A 25,517-nucleotide genomic window follows, 5' to 3' on the forward strand; every position below is an offset into this window, starting at 1 on the left:
CCTGCAGACAACAGAGTGGCCCTCCAGAATCAGGCTGTCCAGAAGAGGGACAACATAATGCACCTGCTCTAAAAATATATATAATTGTTCGTGCACAATGGAGAAAAATGTTCTGGTGTCCCTTTAAAATAAATAAATAGCCCTTTCAATGGTTGAGATGCATGAAATAGAATGTAATAGAATAGAATGTCTTCATTCCAGAAGGAACAAGAACAGAACTGCAAGGGAAAACAGATAGTGATTGTTTTATTATACTGCATTAATGAATAACACAAGACTATAAACATAAGACATTTGATTTGATTCACTTTAAAATCGAGAAACATTACTCACTGCTGATTCCTTTATATACAATTGAATTCAATAACAATCACTGCTCATTCTAAAAACGATTTACTTTGATTGATAATCCCTGCTCATTCAAAAAACGGATTTACTTCAATTAACAATCACAGCTCATTCAAAAATGTATTTCACAGCTCTGTGTGCTCGTCGTCCTCAGCAGGGTCTTGACCTGACTGCAGTTCTGCAAAAAAACAATTTACTTCAATTTCACAATCACTGCTCAGTGATACTCTGTAAAGCAGCGGTGAACTTTTCCAAGAGAGTGTTGCAGTAGCACTTCTCTTGGCTGTGTTTGGGTTTCAATGTGAGAAGGGTGAGGGTTTGGTAATGTACAGTACCAGTCAATAGTTTGGACACACCTACTCGTTCAAGGGTTTTTCTTTATTTGTACTATTTTCTACATTGTAGAATAATAGTGAAGACATCAAAGCTATGAAATAACACATATGGAATCATGTAGTAACCACATTTATTTTTTTAACAAATAAAAATAGATTTTAGATTCTTCAAAGTAGCCACCCCTTTGCCTTGATGACAGCTTTGCACACTCTTGGCATTCTCTCAACGAGCTTCACCTGGAATGCTTTTATAACAGTCTTGAAGGAGTTCCCACATATGCTGAGCACTTGTTGGCTGCTTTTCCTTGCGAAAGTATTCGGCCCCCTTGAACTTTGCGACCTTTTGCCACATTTCAGGCTTCAAACAAAGATATAAAACTGTATTTTTTTGTGAAGAATCAACAACAAGTGGGACACAATCATGAAGTGGAACGACATTTATTGGATATTTCAAACTTTTTTAACAAATCAAAAACTGAAAAATTGGGCGTGCAAAATTATTCAGCCCCCTTAAGTTAATACTTTGTAGCGCCACCTTTTGCTGCGATTACAGCTGTAAGTCGCTTGGGGTATGTCTCTATCAGTTTTGCACATCGAGAGACTGAATTTTTTTCCCATTCCTCCTTGCAAAACAGCTCGAGCTCAGTGAGGTTGGATGGAGAGCATTTGTGAACAGCAGTTTTCAGTTCTTTCCACAGATTCTCGATTGGATTCAGGTCTGGACTTTGACTTGGCCATTCTAACACCTGGATATGTTTATTTTTGAACCATTCCATTGTAGATTTTGCTTTATGTTTTGGATCATTGTCTTGTTGGAAGACAAATCTCCGTCCCAGTCGCAGGTCTTTTGCAGACTCCATCAGGTTTTCTTCCAGAATGGTCCTGTATTTGGCTCCATCCATTTTCCCATCAATTTTAACCATCTTCCCTGTCCCTGCTGAAGAAAAGCAGGCCCAAACCATGATGCTGCCACCACCATGTTTGACAGTGGGGATGGTGTGTTCAGGGTGATGAGCTGTGTTGCTTTTACGCCAAACATAACGTTTTGCATTGTTGCCAAAAAGTTCAATTTTGGTTTCATCTGACCAGAGCACCTTCTTCCACATGTTTGGTGTGTCTCCCAGGTGGCTTGTGGCAAACATTAAACTACACTTTTTATGGATATCTTTAAGAAATGGCTTTCTTCTTGCCACTCTTCCATAAAGGCCAGATTTGTGCAATATACAACTGATTGTTGTCCTATGGACAAAGTCTCCCACCTCAGCTGTAGATCTCTGCAGTTCATCCAGAGTGATCACGGACCTCTTGGCTGCATCTCTGATCAGTCTTCTCCTTGTATGAGCTGAAAGTTTAGAGGGACGGCCAGGTCTTGGTAGATTTGCAGTGGTCTGATACTCCTTCCATTTCAATATTATCACTTGCACAGTGCTCCTTGGGATGTTTAAAGCTTGGGAAATCTTTTTGTATCCAAATCCGGCTTTAAACTTCTTCACAACAGTATCTCGGAAATGCCTGGTGTGTTCCTTGTTCTTCATGATGCTCTCTGCGCTTTTAACGGACCTCTGATACTATCACAGTGCAGGTGCATTTATACGGAGACTTGATTACACACAGGTGGATTGTATTTATCATCATTAGTAATTTAGGTCAACATTGGATCATTCAGAGATCCTCACTGAACTTCTGGAGAGAGTTTGGTGCACTGAAAGTAAAGTGTCTGAATAATTTTGCACGCCCAATTCTTCAGTTTTTGATTTGTTAAAAAAGTTTGAAATATCCAATAAATGTCGTTCCACTTCATGATTGTGTCCCACTTGTTGTTGATTCTTCACAAAAAAATACAGTTTTATATCTTTATGTTTGAAGCCTGAAATGTGGCAAAAGGTCGCAAAGTTCAAGGGGGCCGAATACTTTCGCAAGGCACTGTAAATATATTTTTATTTGTTTAACACCTTTTTTGGTTACTACATGATTCCATATGTGTTATTAATAGTTGTGATGTCTTCACTATTATTCTACAAAGTAGAAAATATTAACAGTAAAGAAAAACCCTTGAATGAGTAGCTGTGTCCAAACTTTTGACTGGTACTTTCAGACCCTGATTCTTTCAAATGCCCTCCAGCGGCCTGTCAATGTCATTCATGGACTGCTTGAAGGTGTTGCTTGTATATCTCTCTTCACAGAGACCATATCCCCTCTGTTTTACCAAGGATGCTTATTACCATAGCAACCATATCTCGGAGGCAGCTTGAGGAGCAGCACTTTGAAACAGAGTAGCCATGCCATCCATGCATAGCTGACTGTCAAGTATGCCTGTTTGATCATCTTAGAAACCATTCTCTTTGATTCCACTTGAATAAAAGCATTGTGTTACTACCTCTACAAAATAGCCTTCAGTAAATAGCCAACAACTTCTGTATTCCTGAAAACATTCTCAGGGCTGTTAAAATAGTGATCTGCTGTAATGCTGAAATGCTTTATTACATTGGTGTGCTGTAACGCTGTAGTTCTCGTCAATTGATTTAACTAATCCCTGGTAAGTCTTTTAGTTTCTGGCGATGCAATAAATGCACAGCCCTCTGACGTTATTACGGCCTTGAAAAGATCTTGTGTCTAGCAAACTGGATGAGGTGGGTGGTAAAAGCATGCACAAGGGGGCTGTACGCAATGTCTCTATGTACTTAAAATGGTTGCTTTAGGCCCTGCAGAGAAAAGTAAAGTACAGTTTTTACACAGCGGGGTTATAGTATATGTAAGTGTATAAATCATGACCAAACCTGCTCCCCCGATATGGACGCCCACTGCGGTGATCTTTCTTTTAAAACACAATGGGGGTGCAGCTGCTGTTGCACATGTCGAACTCTCATGGCCCAATAAGTCAAGGGTGCGGCAGCCAGCCTCAATGAGGTTGTTTGGATATCTTCCACAATGGGATATTCCTTGAGGAAATATTCTTGTTGCAGATGTTTTCAGGTTTTTTTTTTTTGCAGGACTAGAATTGGGTTGTTGGGTTGGGCCTCTTTGATCTGCAATTAAAAGATTGCAGCCCTGGGTCAGTCCAAGCTCCGGAGCTCGGTTTTGAGACCGAAATGAGAGCGGTTCCCACAGATGGATTTTCAGAGTTCCCCGTGGACCGTACCTTCTGTGATCTGTGTTCCAGGAATGCCACGGCCCGTCACCTTGATCCATCTCTGCCTTGGCAGCGCCCGCGACCAGTTGGCATCGCCCCGTGGAAATGCTCTGACCTGTGCCAACGGTGTCTAACCAACCTGGTCGATTCCTCTTTCCAGAGTTCGATTTTACATTAGCTGCATTTTGACAACAAACATTTGCATCATGTGTATCTATGGATGCATTTAGACAGGAGGCCCAATTCTGATATTCTTTCCAATAATTGGTATTTTGACCAATCACATCAGAAAGACCAAATAATGAAGAAAATATCAGAATTTGGTTGCCTGTGAATTGTATATTGAAAAACTATATGTCATAGAGATTGGTTATAAAGCACCCACAAATCCAAAGTCTGCATTGACATAAACAATACAGTATAATGAAAAAGCTATTCAGTAAAGAACACTCTGTAATGCTCCGGGTGTCGTGGGTGTGGAGTCAGACGCAGGAGACAGAGAGTGCAATGCTGTGCGTCTTTAATAGCACCAACTATATAGGGTGCTCACAGGTGCTACCAATAAACATACAAGGAGGGGGGAGGAAAGACAATCAGTGGCAGCTAATAGGCCGGTGACGACGACCGCCGAGCGCCACGGACTGACTCGTGACACACTCACACACTTTGTGCGCACAAAATGTTATTAGTTTCACAATAATTGGTCCTTATGCTCATTAAGTTCCATGAAAGCACTACAAAAGTCAGACCAAAACACTGCTACTAGAGAAGCTTACCAGCATCTGGTGACTAACAGTTTGTCATTCCCACAGCTTCCCTAATTCTTGTCAAAGCAACTGTGCGTGGTGTGTGTCTCCCAGTGGCCTTGTGGGGCCCTGGAGGGTGTGGTGTATATGCAACAAACACTTGACAATGCAAGATATGGGAAGATAAAACGTCCCAGTACTGCTCTTACATAGCATCACACATCTCCCCTAAACACACTCAAATCAATACTGATTGCAGCTTTGTTTAATTGCACTTAATTAAGAGGATTATCAAAGATGTATGACCTCGGAGCACTATATATTATAATACTCCTGGGAAATCGTGTTTCCTTCATTAGCTATTTTTAATGCTCTCTAAGATATCTAAGGGAAATATGACTGCAAACTAAAATCAAATATTATCTTGCTAATTGTTATAACTAATCCCTCAAGAGTTCTTGTAAGACTAAAATATGATCCAGAGGTTTCCTTTCTTTCATGTCTATTTGGGTATTTAAATGTTCTTATATAACATACCGGTACTATAGCTCTTTAAAGGCCCAATGCAGCCATTTTTTATTTCAATATCAAATCATTTCTGGGTAACAATTAAGTACCTTACTGTAATAGTTTTCCATGTGTCACGACTTCTGCCGAAGTCGTTGCCTCTCCTTGTTCGGACCGTGTCACCGGTCTTCTAGCCATCATTTTTCATTGGTTTTGTCTTGTCTTCCCACACACCTGTTTTCAATCCCATTCATTACCTGTTGTGTATTTAACCCTCTGTTTCCCCTCATGTCTTTGTCAGAGATTGTTTATTGTCAGTGTTGTGTTTGTTGTATAGGTGTGCGACGGGTTCTCGTACCCATGTTTGTTTATATCTGTTCTTATTAGTGTTATGGAGCATGTTACGTGGACATTCAATTAAAGACTCCATTTTACACTCCGTTTGACTCTCCTGCGCACACGACTCTGACACCATGAAAAAGCTAAAAGCTTTTTAGCAAAAAACTATTTCTCAAGCAATAATTTTGCTAGGACTGTCTGGGAGTGGTCTGAGTGGGGAGGGGGAGGAATATGTCATCTGAAAGTTCGCTGTTATTGGCAAAAAAGTTTGGAACCACAGATATAGAACACTGATATATGTATATGTTTGGAACTCTCTTTGGTATTAGTCTATATTAACTTATACCTCCTGGTAATGTCAACAGGCAAGCCAAAACTCCACCCATGCAAAATCTACTGATTATAAGGTCTTCTGTAGATTTTATTTTAAACTAGCAACTATAAGGAAATAACACTGATCCAATTTCTGCACACTTGTACAGTGTTAGTTTCATCAGCAGTTGAACAATTAAATGATAATGCCCGAGAAGCCAGCGTTTGGAGGATATCGGCACGGGTGTGGTTAGAAGAAGTCAATTTACCAACATAAACATATTGAAATATGTTATATTTTTATTAAAAACATTATTTTGATGATTTATTCATACTATTTCATCCTTCCATAAATCACGACACAAATCTAGGGTTGCTACCCAAGCTGGCTGGTCGTTCATTCAATTGGTTCGGTTGCCAGTAACGCGACCTAGACGTTCAGTCTTTTTGTTCTGTATCTATGGATGCGACCCAGTCGTTTGTTTTAAATGTTCCATTGCCATAATGGCTGGCAATGTTCTTGTCCCTTGCTCGCTAGCCAGCCAACTACGGCTAACTTACAGTCATGTCAAAAAGTGCAGCCAGAATAACAGCAAAGTAGCTGCATTTGCATTTGTTTAAGCTGTTTTCTAGTGACATTTATTTGGATAGACCCATAACAATGAGCTAATGTGCTCACTTGTCAGGACACTGTTGTTCAGAGCTAGCCAAAAACACAACTAACACAATCACTTCAAACTGAAGCTGGAAATACTGAAAACTAGCTGCACTTCCTTTCATTTGACCTGTTTTCTATTGATGGTTCTTTGTATATATCCATACAAATTATGCTGATTCACGATTTCTACTGGCTGAGAAATGCTGCCTGCCTGTCTTTCTCATCCCGACACGTGTATTACTATGGGACAGCTGGGGATCGAATTTGAATATTGAAACAATGTTACAAATGTTGGAGAGACAGATTGGAGATTTGTATAAATCTTGCTCTTTTGAAAACTAAATGTTAGTCTAAAATAAATGTGAGATAAAGTTTATAAATTGCCTGGTTAGGCTGATGAGACAGTGGCCAGTTTTGGAACAGAGTAAATATGCACTTTAACGTCATAGATTTAGCTGGTGGTAACTTATGGAATAGACACAGGCTGGAATGCACTTTTAACCAATCAGCATTCAGGATTAGACCTACCCGTTGATTAATATGATACAAAACACAGTAAAACTGAATTTTAACTGAACTGGGCCTTTAATTATTTCGGTGCAATATACACTAGCTGTCACAACTTTATTTATTCCATTCCATTCCATCAGTCTGGTCACACAGAAGGATTTCCTCTTCACAGAGTGATATGAGTCATTTCTTGTTGTCGTGACCACCCTCAACTCAACGGCCCTATATAAATGGATCTCTTGCTCCTTTTACAGGAACTATGATGTGGTGTCACAGCTGTCTTTCTGAGGGTCACTGTGCACACTCAGTCTGCCTCTGTTCAAAATCATTTCCTGTTTGGTGTGTTATATTGTCGTGTATACCCACCATTTTGGAATGGACGAAGAGAAACAGAACACGTCAGGTCACTAATGTTCTCTCTACTGTATGTCTGCTAACCTACTTCATCATTTACTTATTCATCCCTTCATATTTGTGTGTATTAGGTAGTTGTTTTGAATTTGTTAGATTACTTGTTAGATATTACTGCATTGTCGGAACTAGAAGCACAAGCATTTCGCTACACTCGCATTAACATCTGCTAACCATGTGTACGTGACCAATAAAATTGGATTTGACCAGCGTTGAAAATTCCCCCTGAAATACAGATGACAGGCTTACCCAATTACGATTATGCTATACAATTGTCCGTCATCTCCCATTTTCAAATAATGTGCTATGGAGAAACATATCCTAATGCAAAACCCTCCAAACCTCTGCATTTCTGACTCTCACTGTGTCTGTCGAGTGTAGTGCTCATGACAGCCGGTGACAGTATAGCAAATGGAGACTGACATTTTGAGAGGTAATCCCTTCGTTGCCTGTCATCATAATAACACTGGGTTGTGATTCTAAGCAGATACCCTCACAGGTTCCCATCTGAGAGTGGCAAAACAGAGAGTGTGAAGTAAGGCCCCACCGGCCATCATCCTGAATAATCGTCAGGCTGACACACACATCACAAAGTGACAGGTTGAAAAGGATCTTATGTTGTGAACCTCAGGCAAGTTCATCTTCTAAACATCTAGATATTTTTGTTGTTGTTGTCAAATAAAAAAAAAACCTTAGTTCTTGATTTTAAACACAGCATTCAGATCTTGTACGCTTGAAACAAGCTAACATGTCACAATTTGCTTGCTCTCTCCGTTTGAAAGCGACTCTCTGCTTGAGCTGATCTGTGACCAGCTAACACCTGCACTTGACAGAGGGGAATGAGGCAACCTCACAGAGTTACACACAGGGATGCTTTATTGACACACATCAGAAATGGTAATAGGAAAGGTAGTGTTTTTTAAAAACACACAAAGTTTGTGTCTCTGAGAGATGGCTGTGAAATGGTGTTATGAGTCACCCACCGGAAGGGAATTTGTAACACACCCCACTGGGCACACACTGGTTGAATCAATGTTGTTTCCACATCATTTCAATGAAATGACGTGGAACCAACATGGAATAGATGTTGAAGTGACGTCTGTGCCGAGCTTTTAATAGCTTCAAAACCTAGATGATGAATATACAGTACAGGGAAGCTTTTACACAAATGAGTAGAATTGGTAGCTCGCTGATTGAAACTGACCACAATGACTGCTATAATGTCATTTCAGTGGTCCTGCGCCAAGCTCTAGGGTTTGTGCTCGTAGTGCTGCTTGCGTCATACGGAGATCTAAAACATGTGGGGACAAGAGCATTATTAATTGGTCAAAGGTAATTTACTGTAGCATGGTTAAAATGTTTACCAACCAACCCGCTAATTAAAAGTTGAAAGGAGCTCGGGACCATAAGCTATTTAAAATGCCATGAGCAATTCCAACTCATCTTAACCTCACCCTGAGCCAAGAACTAAGGCCAATAAAAAGATTGTCTAATTTAAACCATAATTACCTGCATTTTAGCCTCTGGTTGCTACAGGGCATATTCACCCGAATTTCACATAGATATAGTTGTATTCTGTATTCTGTTGTATTATCCCACTGACAATACAGCATAGTAAATACAACATAAACATTAGAGATCATTTGGAGGAAAATAGTTAGACAATAGAGTATGAACAGGGGGCTTGGAGAAAGTTCAGGAATCGAGAGCCCTTGCCAGAAAAGTGACCTCAATAAACCCGTCCAAAGAGACAATTTGAGTTTACCATGCTGTGATCCAGACCTTGTTGACAGCATCATCCGTGGTGGAATGTTTCTGCAGACAGATGGACAGTTCGATACATAAATAAAATATGTTGCTCATCCAGAAATCATGTCATACATACTGTAGGTAACATAAAAGACAATACCCAGGGAGGTCAGAAGCTTTGAGGATTCATATGCTTCATAGGCCCCACCACAGGTGGGTAACGTTTTTGACACGGTTTACGTTTAGTGATTCCAGAACAGTTTTATATTGGAGCGTTTGATCTCGTAGATCCGAGACAGACTTCAAAGACGTTTTTATACATACCACTGAAGAGTTTGATTTGCTGTAAAAGCCTTACAATACAAAAGTGCATGGCTATTGTCTGCAAGTCCAAAATAAGTAGAGTAGAACTTCTGATAAGTCTCAGAAACGCTTAACATCGAGGTGCGTTTCTGCAATTCTACATCAAAAGGCATCAAATATTAGAGAGGAGATTGGAATTGCCATTGTCTCTTCGGATCGTGACAACGTCTTTCATCAGAAAAGGTAGGATCCATCCACTTCAAAGTTAGAAGCACTACCAATAGCTTAGATTTCCATCTCTGAAAATCATCAAAACACTGGTGGCCTAAATTGGAGACAGACACTTTGATTGAATTAAACATGAAAGATAAATGCCATTTCAAGAAGTCATCACAATGTCTCTATGTACCAAAATCTGCTCTTGCATATTTTATGCATTGTGAAGGCCTATGCTTAGGCCAGTGGCTTCAGTGTGAGTTGTTTGTCTTGGATGCTGCCCATCCCAACAAAGTTAGATGGGTTCCACCCAGACAAAGCTTCCCCCTGTGGAAAGTCTCAGATAAACTCTCAAGTGTATTTCACCACACCTAGAAAAACTCTGCTGACCCCAGTCCATCTTTCAAAATAAAAATTGTGGTAATAAATAGGACAGATAATCTAATGGAAAAGTATTGCACATCTAATGGAAGCCCCCACCACACACACACTCCCATGAATACGAGCACACGCACACACACTCTCTCCCCACCATGGCTAAACAGTGGGTGCAGAAACAAGACAGAATCAGCAGGTAAGACCTTTTCCCCCGTTGACTGCCGAGAGGATCACAGCTGGCGATTTATACACTTCAAAGTAAGAGCCCCCCCATGGACTAGACAAGGCTTAGTGTAACACACGGCTGCATGGGTAAGGTAACATAAACTGAATGCAGAAAGACATGGTTACATTCTTTATTTACCAAACACTGCTACCACTGGCTTTATCGCAGTATTTAAAAAATGAAGCGGGGAAGAGGACTAACTGTTTTTTTAAAAAGACTGGCACCGGAAGACAAATGCTTGGCAGTCATTGTTGAATTCCGCTTGTCCTCAAAGTTCTTTATTGCATACCATGTTTCATAAACGCTGGTATGTTCAAACATTGTTCTTTCTCACCTTAAAAGACCAATGCGAACCTGTTTTTATCAGGTTAAGACGACAAAGAGTTTATTTTAGGCTCACTTAGGCTCAGTGCTGGATATTAAATACTTGTCTGCGTTTGTTAACAGGGAAAGGAAACAAGATAAATGGATGAAATATTCAGTGTAGACAGAGCGCTCCTTTGATGTGTGCGTCAGCTAAGCCTAAAAGGATAATTTAAGGGGCGACCTCTGAGTCCTAGTTTGTGCAATGCGCTAGATCGATTTCCTGCCAAGATACTGTAAATAGACATTTGCTTCAGATCAGCTCCCTGACCATGGAATTGGCGGTGAATATATGCCGTGTTCACGAGAACCTTACATAATTAAGAGGGACATTTTGTTGAGATTTTCCAGGAGCCGATTTGGAAATGTCTGGAAACTTTCCCTTAGTAAAGAGGCCGCCCCATGTCGTCAGGAAAGGGTGGTTTCCTAAGTTTGTAAACCTTCACTATTAGAGTAAACTGACTCTGGCCGTTGTTTTTTTTTTCTGGCTGACCACATCACTAAAGTAGATTAAAGTACCAGGCCAGTAGTGCTTCGACATGAATGGCACATTTAGGGGACTGCTGACTAGTGCTGTGTAGTGCCTTACATGTGGTCTATGACCCTCCTTTCAAACAGGTTTAAAAGAAACCAGTATTCGTAAAACATTTGACCAGGGGGCAGTTTATGCGTGTGACTAACTACTGAGGCTATTTGTAATGTTCCGACAGTAGGCAAGCCAAGACGAAGACATGGAAAAGGAAGGGAGTTAGTGTTGGTTTGTGTTGTTCAAGATGAGGCCATTGATAAAATGCTATGACTCTTTTCTGAGTAGGTTTTAGCGTGCATAAGAGTGTTCATAAAATAAAGGTTCAATTTTAAAAAATGACTCCCTGATTCGGAGTGTAAGTTCTTGTTTTTAGGGTGTTCTCTCAGAATCAAATACATTTTTACTTGTCAAATGTGCCGAATACAACCGGTGTAGACCTTACCGTGAAATGTGTATTTACGAGTCAGTAACCAACAATGCAAAGTTTTAAAAAAGTAAGAATTGAGATCAGAGAATGTTGAGTGATTCTAGCCTACTCATATCTCCGTTGCACTACCCTGGAATGTGGTAATCCAAAATTAACTCAATTAATTACATTTTCTAATTAATATGATTTGCTCTGTTACTGATGTTCTCCTTGTATAGGAATAAATTATTATCAAGGCACAAGGCGAGACCCAGACGCAGACACAGGAGGCAGATGGTTGGAGTCTTACAATGTTCATTAATCCAAAAAGGGGCAAGCAAGAGAATGGTCGTGTACAGGCAAAAGGTCAAAACCAGGTCAGAGTCCAATAGGTACCGAAGGGCAGGCAGATTCAAGGTCAGGGCAGGCAGGATGATCAGGCAGACGGGAAAGTAGTCCAGAGTCAGGCAGGGGTCAAAAAGAGAATAGAAAAGGAGTACAGGGGGAAAAACACACTGGTTGACTTGACTAAACATACAAGACGAACTGGCACAGAGAGACAGGAAACACAGGGATATATACACCAGGGATAACAAGCGACACCTGGAGGGGGTGGAGACAATCACAGGGACAGTTGAAACAGACCGGGGCGTGACCATTATAATCATTGACAAATGTTTTCAAGACAAATGCATAAAAAAATATATAAATATATTGTGTGGAAAAAGCTGCAAAAAGGCAGTCCTGATTCGACTGTTATTTTTCCACCTGAACTCAAGTACGCACGCACACACACACTACCTCACAATAAGGCCTTTTGGCCTTCACGTTGAATAATGCTACTCGGGATCCTGGGGGTTCCTTTCCTCATTACTAAATGATGCTGTATAGAAAAAATCCGATTGAGTTTAAACAGTAACTGTTCAGTATGTTTCTTTTAGGAAGGAATAACAAATGGCATTAAGTCCCATTAATCTCTGTCTGGTGAATCACAGAGAAGCCAAGTGTTTCGCTAATGTTGGGGTGCAATGCTAACATAGAGCGAAGGTAGGTCACACCCCCTCTGAGTCATGCCACGAGTGGGTGATGAAAATAAGGAAATGATCCTTGCTATTTTTGGAGGGCTTTGAAACGACAGGAAGAAATGTGCCCACTCATGAGGGTCAAGACCAAGCTGGGAACAGCAGATGTGACTGTACAGTAACGTTACACTGAGATCTTGTAAAACGCTGTCCATCAGAGTTAGCAGACACACATTCTATGATTCCCCATTCAGGTGTGTTTGAATCGACTCTTTAAGACGACATTTATGTCTAGCGTGATGGTCCAATCTATTTGGGCTTTTCATTGCCAAGACGACTGTATTGTATGGCATGACATCTATAGAAGAGATGCCTACTCATACCGTACGGGACTGATGCGTTGGTTGGTTAATGCATTACAGAATTCTTAGCAAGGCAGCAACATGCAACTTTCTTGTGAAATGAGAGTTTGACAAGTCTTGCTTCTCTATATCTATTGAACTACGTACAGTGGGTCACAGTAGGTCAACACTTTCTTGAATGTTGTGTCAGAAATCTATTGTGGTCAGCGGAGCATGACGTGTTTGGGAGTGAATGGACTTAGACTCCTACTTTCACAGTTATCAGACCACGGCTAATTTGTCAGAAAGAGGTAGAGAAACTTACTCAACTACCCACTAAGAAACGAAATCCTTATCACTCCCACGAAGACAAACAGAAAACAATAAACTCCAAGTACAAAAAGGTTTACCAGTAACTTACCTCTTCCAGGATGTGTGACGCAGATGGTTCACCCTCTTCCCTAACTTTGACCTTGTGTCCTAATCTGTTTGATTTAAGACTGATTTGATTTAAGATTGTTGAATAAAATCATTATGACTAAGCACGTCTCATCTCATGAGCATTATTTCCCTGTGTTCACTGTACTCATAGAACTACGCAACAAACGGGAGACGTTCCTCATCCTAGAGATAAATCACAAAATCAACAAATAAACATTACATTCTTCCCCATATACCCTTGAAAATAACAGAGCCAGTAGTCTATAAATATATATATATATATATATATATCTTCCTTTTGAGTGAGAAAACACACAGACAGTAGTGTCTGTTGGGCTAATTCTTCAAGTGTCAGAGAGAGTCTGGGTGTGCATTTATCAGTGTCAGTGGGGGTCTTAGACTCTTGGTAGTGGTGTCCCCTGGCCTCCATAGGGAGATCCCAGTGAATGATTGGTGTCGGGCCCCCGGGGCCCTTCGCGGCCCATCTGACCTCCAGAGCCCAGGGCCATATGGAGCAGGCATCTGTCACATGTGAGCAACGCCACGCAGACGACATGCACCACTTCATACGAGTGGTGTGGCAAACAACTGACTGAAGCAGTGGCGTAGCACAGTTTTATACCTAATCTCATGCTATTTTACACATTTTGCCATGAAGCTCAGAGAAAATGTTGTTTTAGAGCAAATTTCCTGCTATTCTACACATTACTCCGTTTTGTCATGGTGCTGTGAGGTCTTGTATTTTATTTTTGGTTTTGAATAGCTCTGGGTAACATCTAATTCATTCCTGCCTGTGAATTTGATGGCAAATCAGAGCTTTCAAGTCTATAGTCATAGCTAGCTCGCTAGTGTTTTTTGATTTGAATACACCACCCTATATTTGGTTGTTTCCACAGTCTCCGGACCTATGACAAGGACTGCAATGGAAGGTGAGTTGGCAGTGAGGAATTCATTGCTCAGTCAGAGGACTACTCCAAAGCTTTGTGCGGGCTCTAATTATTGAGCGACTAACTTCATCTCGTACAAGGCAGTCAGACAACGGGGACGGCGATGCGCCGGTGAGACACCTTGAATGGAAAGTGAACTGTGCTGCCTGAAATGCACATAAATCTGCCCTCCTGCCACTGGAGGACCTGCTCATCTCCTCCCCGTTGACAAACCCCTCCTTCTGCTTAAGGTACGTGGATCCCTCTCGACTGTCGATCTGTAGGGGATTGAAACACTCAAAATATTAAATTTCTAGCTGACAATTTCTCATAGTCCAGACCTACTCTTCGTTATCAAATCAAATGTTATTTGTCACGTGCGCCAAATATAACAGGTGTAGACTTTACCATGAAATGCTTTCATAGTTATAAAGTAAAAACTTTAGACTGTAGCTATATTTTTTTAAATTTGGGCCTTGTTAATTTGTCTTTTCAAGCGCTTTGAGATTTTTTCTGTAATGAAAAGTGCTATAGAAGTGGAATAAATTATCATAATTATTACAATGAGGCTGAGTGAAAATGTAGCTGTTTTAAAGCTAATTTCCTGTAGTGTTTTTAATTGTTTATTCATGGCTTATGACGTGTTCATATGCTATCTGGGGGGCCCAACCTCTGGGGGACCCCCGGACGGGGGTTTGTGTGCTACACCAGCGAGCTGCAGGCTCCCTGAATCCAAAAGTAGGAGACCATAGTCATAACATCCATGATACTGCTCACATGTTTGTTTTCTTTAAAGGTAGACTCAGTGATATTACAAATATGCAGAAAATAAACAGCACAGTGGTTCAATTTCCCGCAATAACTAAGAGTGTTGAAGCGTGAGGTTCAACTTCTCCTCTGTTTTGGTGCCCTAACTACCATGCTGTGAACAGAGTGACGGGAACCCGTGCACATGCGCAGATACTGTGTTTGACTGTGAGAGTGTGAAGTCTTGCATCTCACTCATCTCAACATCTGCACTGCTGCTCGTGGCAACTTCATTTCGCAGAGTCTACCTTAAAAATCTTTGTTCTCTGGTTGCGCCAACCTATCGGTGGTGTTATTGTGCCAATTGAATCGCTAGCCATTTGTATACCACATAGTAATGCAATGCAACAAACCCTTTGTTTTCATGTTACAGTCAAAATGATAGTGTGTTGTGTTAGACTTGTGACAGGGCCACTGCCTCTTGCTGGACCCTAACTATACCCTTAGGTGATGTTGTGGACTAGCGGGGGTGACCAATATTCAATAGGACACGCAAACTGCCGCTCTATGATGGTGCATCTATATGTCTATATAAAGCTAGCATTGCAATCCATTCCATATATCTCACAAATGTACCTACGATCATATCAAATCAAATTTGAGTTGTCACATGCGCCAAATATCTGGCCGTGAGATGTTTACTTTACAAGCCCTTAACGAACAATTCAGTTCAAGAAATAGAGTTGAGAAAATATTGACTAAATAAACTAAAGTAAAAAATTAACAATGACACAAAACAACATAACAATAACGAGGCTATATACAGGGGGTACTGGTGCCAGTTAGTCGAGGTAGTTTGTAGATTGGGTTGGGGTAAAGTAACTATGCATAGGTAATAAACAGCGAGTAGCAGCAGTGTAAAAACAAATTGTAGGGTTGGGGGGGGTCAATATAAATAGTCTGCGTGGCCATTTGATTGAGCCGTGTCACAATGCATTAGGTCAGGGGTTAGGTAGCCATACACTACCAATGTATTGTGCTTGTGTCACTATATCAAGTCCAGCTTCGTTCTTGGACTGTCCAATGTTCTTGGTTGGCGATCTGGCTTTTGTTTAGTTTCTTGAGTACAACGGGATCTAAAAAGCATTAACAAACAGGTGATTTACCAGGTGACGCTGGTAAATTACGCTACAGCTACTCTCTGTTCATCATATACAGTATGCATAGTCACTTTAACCATATCTACACACTACCTCAATCAGCCTGACTAACCGGTGTCTGTATGTAGCCTCGCTACTTTTATAGCCTCGCTACTGTATATAGTATATAGTTTTTCACTGTCTTTTTACTTTTGTTCTTATTTATTTACTTACCTATTGTTCACCTAATACCTTTTTTGCACTATTGGTTAGAGCCTGTATGTAAGCATGTCACTGTATTCGGCGCATGTGACAAATAAACTTTTGATTTGATTTGATTCAAATGGAAAAATCTATAAAGCCTGGACAGAGAGATAAAACAGAGAGATGACGAAACAAAAGAGAGTCAACAAAGTGTTGTGTTTTGGTATTCTGTGTGTTTGATTTTGTACTTGCTCTTGCTAACTCTGGAGGAAATGCAAAGACCTGTCATTTCTGTGAGGGTAGAGGGGGAGACCAGTTGGTTTAACATCTGAGGAGTGGGGTAGTAAGGATCTGTCAAACATTTTAACCTATACTTACTTACCTCTGAGCTGACAAAACATTTCCTGGTCCATGGCCTTTTCTCATTTGGGCAAAAGACTGTCCTCCTTCCTCTCTCCTCCGCCACCCAGAAACCGATAAGTGGTCGAGGAGTGTGTCAATTTCTCGATAGCCGCCTTTTGGCAAGGAAGCACAAGTGTATCCTACCACAGAAGAGTTCTGATATCTGCCACCCATTGAATCAGCTGTTGTATTGTTGGAGGTGAAAAGCATGCACACATATAGTGGAGAGAACAAGAATTTGATAACCTGCAAAATCGGCAGTGTTTCCTACTTACAAAGGATGTAGAGGTCTGTAATTTTCATCATAGGTACACTTGAACTGTGAGAAACGAAATCTAAAACAAAAATCCAGAAAATCACATTGTAGCATTTCATTGCATGACATAAGTATTTGATCACCTACCATTTGAATTCCGGCTCTCACAGACGTGTTCGTTTTTCTTTAAGAAGCCCCCCTGTTCTCCGCTCATTACCTGTTTGAACTCGTTACCTGTATAAAAGACACCTCTCCAAACATTCAATCAAACAGACTCCAACCTCTCCACAATGGCCAGAACCAGAGAGCTGTGTAAGGACATCAGGGATAGAATTGTAGACCTGCACAAGGCTGGGTGAGAAGGCAACAACTTTGGTTCAATTATTAGAAAATGGAAGAAGTTCAAGATGACGGTCAATCACCCTCGGTCTGGGGCTCCATGCAAGATCTCACCTTGTGGGGCATCAATGATCATGAGGAAGGTGAGGGATCAGCCCAGAACTACACGGCAGGACCTGGACAATGACCTGAAGAGAGCTGGGACTACAGTCTACAGTCAAAGAAAACCATTAGTAACACACTATGCCGTCATAGATTAAAATCCTGCAGCACACGCAAGGTCCCCCTGCTCAAGCCAGCGCATGTCCAGGCCCATCTGAAGTTTGCCAAGGAACATCTGGATGATCCAGAGGAGGAATGGGAGAAGGTCATGTGGTCTGATGAGACAAAAATATAGCTTTTTGGTCTAAACTCCACTCACCGTGTTTGGAGGAAGAAGAAGGATGAGTACAACCCCAAGAACACCATCCCAACCGTGAAGCATGGAGGTGGAAACATTATTCTTTGGGGATGCTTTTCTGCAAAGGGGACAGGATGACTGCACCGTATTGAGGGGAGACCTGAACCCAATAGAAAATCTTTGGAGGGAGCTGAAAGTCCGTATTGCCCAGCGACAGCCCCGAAACCTGAAGGATCTGGAGAAGGTCTGTATGGAGGAGTGGGCCAAAATCCCTGCTGCAGTGTGTGCAAACCTGGTCAAGAACTACAGGAAACGTATGACCTCTGTAATTGCAAACAAAGGTTTCCGTACCAAATATTAAGTTCTGCTTTTCTGATGTATCAAATACTTATGTCATGCAATAAAATGCAAATTAATTACTTAAAAATCATACAATGTAATTTTCTGGATTTTTTTTTTAGATTCCATCTCTCACAGTTGAAGTGTATCTATGATAAAAATTACAGACCTCTACATGCTTTGTAAATAGGAAAACATGCAAAATTGGCAGTGTATCAAATACTTGTTCTCCCCACTGTATTTAAACGATATGCTACTTATTCTTTTAAAATCACTTTTTTGGATGCACTCCTGTAAACGTAATATGCCTGATGACGTGTGAGTGGAGAAGGAGCTTTTTATTTTAATACAAGTACATTTTCGTCCAAGTTCACTCTCCTCGCTGCCTCTTCTCGATTACCTTTGACCTTTTCAAAAGGACACGAGGAAGGATGGAGGAGAGAGGAAGCAGGAGTTGAGAAAATCAACGTCAGAGGGACATGTCAGAGGGACATTACATTTCCCAGTACGGCAGCCGCTTGCTAGACACCGCAGCTCTAGGCAGGCCTAAAATGATCAATTGCCAATTTGGCTTCTCCATCCATTCACAGACCTAATTAGACTTTGAACATGTAGTCTGGAGATGGATACTCAGAACAGTATTTCTGCTAGACAGTACATATAGGCTGTATTAAAGTGGCTCAGAAGAGTGCTGATCTAGGATCTGCTTTGCCTTTTATATCTTAATCAATACGGTTATATGGACCAGTGGGATCAGCACTCCAACGCTGACATTCTTTATGAATATGGACCATGGTGGAAAGCGGTTGTGATGCTGTGAGTGCAGTCTGAAACTGTTCCAGGATCTGTGTCTTGGGGAGCCCATGGGAACAAAAAACTCGCAACAGATGGGGCTTATTTAGTACGCGTCTTTTCAAACTGCAATGTATAGTATTCAAGGTCTGTTGAGCTAAGAACTCTGAATGCTAGCAGTACCATGGAACACGGGTGAGGATGTTTCATGTGCTTGGATAGGGAGTGGGGTCTGCACACTTGGGTTCATGCAAGTTTACGATTTCTTTAAACTTGATTTTTTTTCCATTGGTAAATTTTGTCCTAAAAAGTTGAGGCCAAGTAGTGGTTGTGGAACATGTCTTGTTACAAAAGAAGACTGTGAGAAAAGGGGCATTTGAATACCACACACAACTGACCGTGCTGTTTCGTGTGTTTTGCCAGCAAAGGGAGAAAAAAGAGAAAGTCTGTCAGGGGCCGAGGGAGGGAGTCTGTTTAATATTATAAACCAGTGGAACTCGGCTGGTTTATGCAGTAGCATCTGGCGTCACAGCGGACGTCTGCCAGGCCATACATTAGATCAGAATAATTGGCTGGGACAGCTATCGGAGACGGACAAATGAGAACCTCCCCCTGGTTGACCTCATGGCCCAAAAGGGTTGCATGGAACAACGCTGCACAGTATTTTGATATGTGGTGATACAAGCCCTCCAGGGTGTGGTGACCCATAGAAACTTAGAGTAACCAGAGAGACTGTTGAAAGGCATTTAGGGTTTGTGTAATGATTGGAATGGTTTCGGTCATCGATGGATTTGAAGTACACAATATACAAAAATCAAACCATTCCTTATGTGTTTTTGGAAAGACATTAACGCAATATGCCATGCAGACAACCTGGCCTCCAAACCTTTGGCAATGTACGATGGGTAGAGCAGGTTGGTTACTGACGTTGCCGAGATGGCCTATCCCAGACTATGTTACATTCTCCAATCTTGACAGAGGAGTCATGGATTTATTCATCGCGCATGAGGGACAGCGTGCATTTACACACTAAATAGAATTACATAACTCTACAGCATGCATGCACACACGCACACACACAAACAATTATCTTCAGCATGTCCTAACATCAGGGAGATCCTCTCACTCTGCCTGTAAGCACAACCCATTCCAGATTGTCCTCTCTGCGCAGATAATTGGTGAATAATTCTAAACATAATTTTTCAGTGAACCTGATGTCTATCAAATAGGTTAAATTAGCTGCAGTGGTGTATCTCAGTTTAAACTATATTGATTTTTATAGATTTTTTTTTTTATTGCCATGGGGCAGAGCAAAAAAATTGCCATTTTATAGCTGATCTCATGCTATTTTATACATTTTGCCATCAGAAAATGTGGCTGTTTAGAGCCAATTTTCCTGTAATTCTAAAAATGTTGTCATGAGCCTGAGAGAACATTTTGCAGTTTGAAGCTAATTTCCTGTAATAAAAAATATTATTAATCGTGGCTTCTGATTTTCATATGCTATCGGTGGGCCTGACCTGCGGGGCAACCCCAGCGCCTAAATTAAAAAATATATATAATTACATTTTAATTACATTTTGTTGCCATGAGGCAGAGAAGCATGTGCAGTTGTATAGCTAATCTAATGCTATTCCACACATTTTGCCATGAGGCTGAGAGAAAAAGCTTGTGGGGCTGTGGGGGTGTGTGCTACGCCAGTGAAGAACTGTACTACTAGTTATATTTCAACAGTAAGGCCTGGATTTAATCAGATCGAGTGTTAACCAGCATTGGCTGACATCCGCATAGCAGATGTTTTGGCAGTGTTGGAGGTATGAGCTGACAGAATCGGTGAGCGGCTACTCGTGTCACAAACCACTCCCCTCATTATTCCTACTGCGGTAGAAATTCAAAACGGTGCTAGAAAGCGTAGGCTCTATCCATGTCAGAAATGTTGACAAAGTAGTCAATTCTTTATTAGAAAATAATCCCTCCTGCCTGTGATGTTCTGATTTGGTTGAGGGCTGCTCAGCTAAATGTGTCTGTGTCATCAATCAGTTGGTTACTGTTCTTATCGTTTCTCATTCCCCTCCTTTACACAGCAATTATTTTTTTACGGTCTTGCCTTTTCTATTTATTTAATGAATGCAGGGAGAAGTTATATCTAATTGTTTTGTTATAGAGTGGCAATAAAATATGCACATTGGAAATCCAATCAGCCATTACCTTAGCCATTCCTTGATTAAACAACAACTGTGAATGTAATTGTTTGATTATTTTCTGACCTCATTAATTGAGAGACATGAGTAGAGTTCCTAGATTACTGGTGCATAGAACAGCTATTTACACTGATATCTGACAGTGGTGTGTTTTTCACATTGACAGTACCCACTGTTGATGAAATGCACAGTCAGAAAAGTAATTTCACTGTTTTACATCCTATTATACTTTGTCCATGAAGTGTATAAGGTGTCACAACAGGCATACTTAAAAAGGTGCTATCTAGAACCTAAATGGGTTCTTTGGCTGTCCTAATAGGAGACACTTTGTGGGGAAAAAAAAAACACTTTTGGTTCCAAGTAGAACCGTTTTGTGTTCCATGTAGAACCATTTCCACTTAGGGTTCTACATGGAACTCAAAAGGGTTTTTACTTGAAACCAAAAAGGGTTCTCCTTTGGGGACAGCTGAAGAATCCTTTTTTTCTAAGAGCGTAGGCATGTATGTAGAAGGATCTATGACCATGATCCTATTCTGTTAGATGACTGACATGCCACCAAATGTAACTCCTCAGTCAATATTGCCTGATAATACTAATTTATACCATTACAATAACAATGAGAAACAGACACAATGCTTTATCTTGACACCAACTGAAAGTCCTTATATTGCAGAGGACTATGTCAAAATACAAGTACCCATCTCCAGTAACACATTGACTGATTTATTTCTACTGACCGATACATACAACAAAATAGATCATAAAAGGTTGTGTTAAATAACTTTGGTACGCAGAGAAGAGAACACACCCATATTTGACATGGCGTGGACATAGAAATGAAAATATTTGAAGATGGACACTCAACAACTGTGCAAATGACAGAGAAACGACCATTTCAGCATACAAAAAAGCATTCTGGACAATAACTTCCCTTTCATTGAACAAATAAATATTGAGTATCCATTCTGTTCCACGCACTAGTTGGGGTTATATGAAGTTCTAAAGCAAGCAAATTTTTACACCTTTGCTACGACGGTATGTACGTTGAAATGCAACAAAACTGTACCCACTTGGTTTAAGTGTGCAACTTTATCTCCTCAATGAATACAAGTATCTTTGGTAGAAAAATACAACAGTACAGGAAAAACCATGAAAATGAAATACTTACACATAATATAGTTTGTATCAGTAAGACAGTCAACATTACCATGATGTAACTCCAAAGATCTAATAGATGGGAAAACAGAGGGGAGTGGGGAATCGCTGATAAAAAGGACCATTATTTTCCCGTTTTATAGGAATAATAAAGTACCAGAGGGATTGGCCTGAAGGAAGCTCATTTCTGTACAGAAAAGTACTTGAAGAAGAAGGAGCCCATTTTCCGAGATACTCTCTGGCCACGTGTGTTGAATTTCAACAAGACCCCTTAAAGGATTTGGCACAAAAAAAGGCACACAAAAAATGACGCTAAACGCTGCCAAAGATGTCCCTTAGCACCAGTTCCGATCTCTGAGAAGCAAAGGGAGAGAGAGCCTTCAGAGAGTGAAGAATGAATAAGATAGGTCCATCATTCCTGTCTCTCCAATGCACTCAGTCAGCTACAGGTCCTCCACAGCGGCAAGATCCGTAGTTCCAGTCAGTTTGTATTCTCATCCAATTAGCAAGATGAGAAAGGACAAGCAAAGCAATCCCATTTTCTCCTCACTCTCAATGGAGATGGTTAGGGTTTGCCTGGGAGATGCTGGAAGACGCATGCAGTTTCGAGTGTCTCCTGGGATGTCGGTGGCACCGGTACACAGGTTTGAGATCAGTCCCAGTCGTCTTTGCAAACACAGTCGCACTCCTCGTGGTGTTCCAAGGGCACATCGGTCATGGACTTCTGCAGGCCTCGGCCCCCGCTTCGGTGCTTCAGCAGGAGAACCTACAGAGAGCGGCAAGCCAGAGCTCAGATTGAGAGTTTGGAACAGGCACTGCACCAAAACAACTTCAAACACATTGACACGTATATATATATATATATATATATATATATATATATATATATATATATATATATATATATATATATATATATATATATATATATATACAGTGCCTTGCGAAAGTATTCGGCCCCCTTGAACTTTGCGACCTTTTGCCACATTTCAGGCTTCAAACAAAGATATAAAACTGTATTTTTTTGTGAAGAATCAACAACAAGTGGGACACAATCATGAAGTGGAACGACATTTATTGGATATTTCAAACTTTTTTAACAAATCAAAAACTGAAAAATTGGGCGAAGAATTGTCTTCCAACAAGACAATGATCCAAAACATAAAGCAACATCTACAATGGAATGGTTCAAAAATAAACATATCCAGGTGTTAGAATGGCCAAGTCAAAGTCCAGACCTGAATCCAATCGAGAATCTGTGGAAAGAACTGAAAACTGCTGTTCACAAATGCTCTCCATCCAACCTCACTGAGCTCGAGCTGTTTTGCAAGGAGGAATGGGAAAAAATGTCAGTCTCTCGATGTGCAATACTGATAGAGACATACCCCAAGCGACTTACAGCTGTAATCGCAGCAAAAGGTGGCGCTACAAAGTATTAACTTAAGGGGGCTGAATAATTTTGCACGCCCAATTTTTCAGTTTTTGATTTGTTAAAAAAGTTTGAAATATCCAATAAATGTCGTTCCACTTCATGATTGTGTCCCACTTGTTGTTGATTCTTCACAAAAAATACAGTTTTATATCTTTATGTTTGAAGCCTGAAATGTGGCAAAAGGTCGCAAAGTTCAAGGGGGCCGAATACTTTCACAAGGCACTGTATATATATATATATATATATATATATATATATATATATATATATATATATATATATATATATATATATATATATATATATATATATATATATATATATAAAATATATTCACAGCTGTGATGGAAACAGGTAGTCTCTGTATAATTTTTATAAATGCCGACAGATCATTTGTTCTTTTGACATGGTGGAATCTTTTTGTGTCCGTAAAATGTTTTATGCGGGAAATGGTGGTGGAAACACCTTTATGAGCCAAAAAGCCATATAAAGACCATCATATCAACGTAAACTTGGAGTCACGCGATGATATGGTGTGTGGTCCTCCCAATACGACTCAGGAAACCATGCAGCTTATTAGGCTACAGATTCAATACGTTATGATGAACTTTACAGGGTGGTGAAAGTGCACGTGATCTTGATGCTCCTTTCCAATCAATATCGCAAGTATTATTCTGGTGACATGATATGATTGACGTTTGACGGCAATCTGACTAATAAAATAAAAATCGCTCTCTGTTAACCATAATAATCTCAATGTAGATGAGCCTGCCCGCATAGTATCTTTCAAGCTGTTGGCTAGTAATGCAATTTAATCTGTAGAGTTGAAAACGCGATGGAAACACATTGAACTTTATATTTGTATTCGGTACATGAAAGCTTAAGTGAAAAAGTACATTGTGTGCACTACGTCATCACCCACTGATTTTTATCCGCAACAAGTCTGTTTGGTGGAATCACAACAATATTTTCTTTGTGGATTTTTGAATATACACATAAATAACCAGATGTAATTTTGTTATGATACATTAGCTTGCATTTATTATGCTGATCTTTCTGAAAAATAATTAACTTCAAGTTTAAGTAGCACATTATGACCCTTGTCTAGAGCTGCAAAGTTAACTTCTAATAACTTTCCCAAAATTCCCAGGTTTCCCAGAAATCCTGGATTTCCAGTTCATTCCCTTCTGATTCCAGGGATATTAAAATCTCAGAGAATTGGGAAAGTTGCCACACTTTTACCTCGTGGTACTTCTTGACGACCCGGGTAGGCACACACTGGCAGTCGGAGCAGCGATGCGAGCAGCAGGCACAGTTGCCCCCGCAGCGCTTCACCAGGAGGCAGCTGGGCCAGAAGATGGCATCCGTCCTCTTGAGCTCCTCGCGCAGGGAGATAGAGAAGTTGCGCGGCGTGCAGCTGTACAGTCTCACCTCTTCTCTCAACAGGTTGAGATCCACTCCTGTTCAAGAAATAGATTAAACCTCACCACGTCAACCTAAACGGATTAGATACCTTTTACTATATTACAAAAAGGGACATCAATTTCTAAAACAGGTTCAATTGCCAAGATATAATTTCAAGATAAAACTGTCTGTGAAAGGTTATGCTCAACTGCAGCTGTTTATCTGTTTTTCCCTCCATCTCAACATGACAGACCTTTCTTCCACTGCAATTCCTATCACTAGAACCCCTGTTGTTAGCCGTTTGAGAAGCGGCAGTCGCTGTACCTCTGGATTTCTTGTTGTGGAGGAATGACTTCCCCAGGATGTGCCACGTGGGCTTGTATAGGTCTTCCATGTCAAGCTGCCATCTCTCAGGCTCCAGGTACTTCATGACCTCCTCCACGGTACCGAGGCCAGCCACGGCCTCAGACAACGCATCTGCGCTCTGCAGAGATGGAATTTCCTCGGGCTA

The 25,517-nt window shown here is 40.7% G+C and overlaps 1 protein-coding gene across 1 annotated transcript in view; it reads right to left on the reverse strand.

Moving 5' to 3' along the window:
• Positions 1–21,717: 21,717 nt before the first annotated feature.
• Positions 21,718–25,517, reverse strand: part of pdgfc (platelet derived growth factor c) — an 87,362-nt gene continuing 83,562 nt past the window's right edge. Inside the window, exons 4-6 of the mRNA XM_021584116.2 lie at positions 25,331–25,514; positions 24,845–25,062; positions 21,718–22,936 (exon numbers count right to left, since the gene is read on the reverse strand). Coding sequence (XP_021439791.2) covers positions 22,823–22,936; positions 24,845–25,062; positions 25,331–25,514 — 516 coding nt within the window. The 3' untranslated portion in view covers positions 21,718–22,822. The remainder of the gene's footprint in view (positions 22,937–24,844; positions 25,063–25,330; positions 25,515–25,517) is intronic.

This window comes from Oncorhynchus mykiss, chromosome 31 (assembly GCF_013265735.2).
Source record: "Oncorhynchus mykiss isolate Arlee chromosome 31, USDA_OmykA_1.1, whole genome shotgun sequence".
Lineage (NCBI taxonomy): Eukaryota > Metazoa > Chordata > Actinopteri > Salmoniformes > Salmonidae > Oncorhynchus > Oncorhynchus mykiss.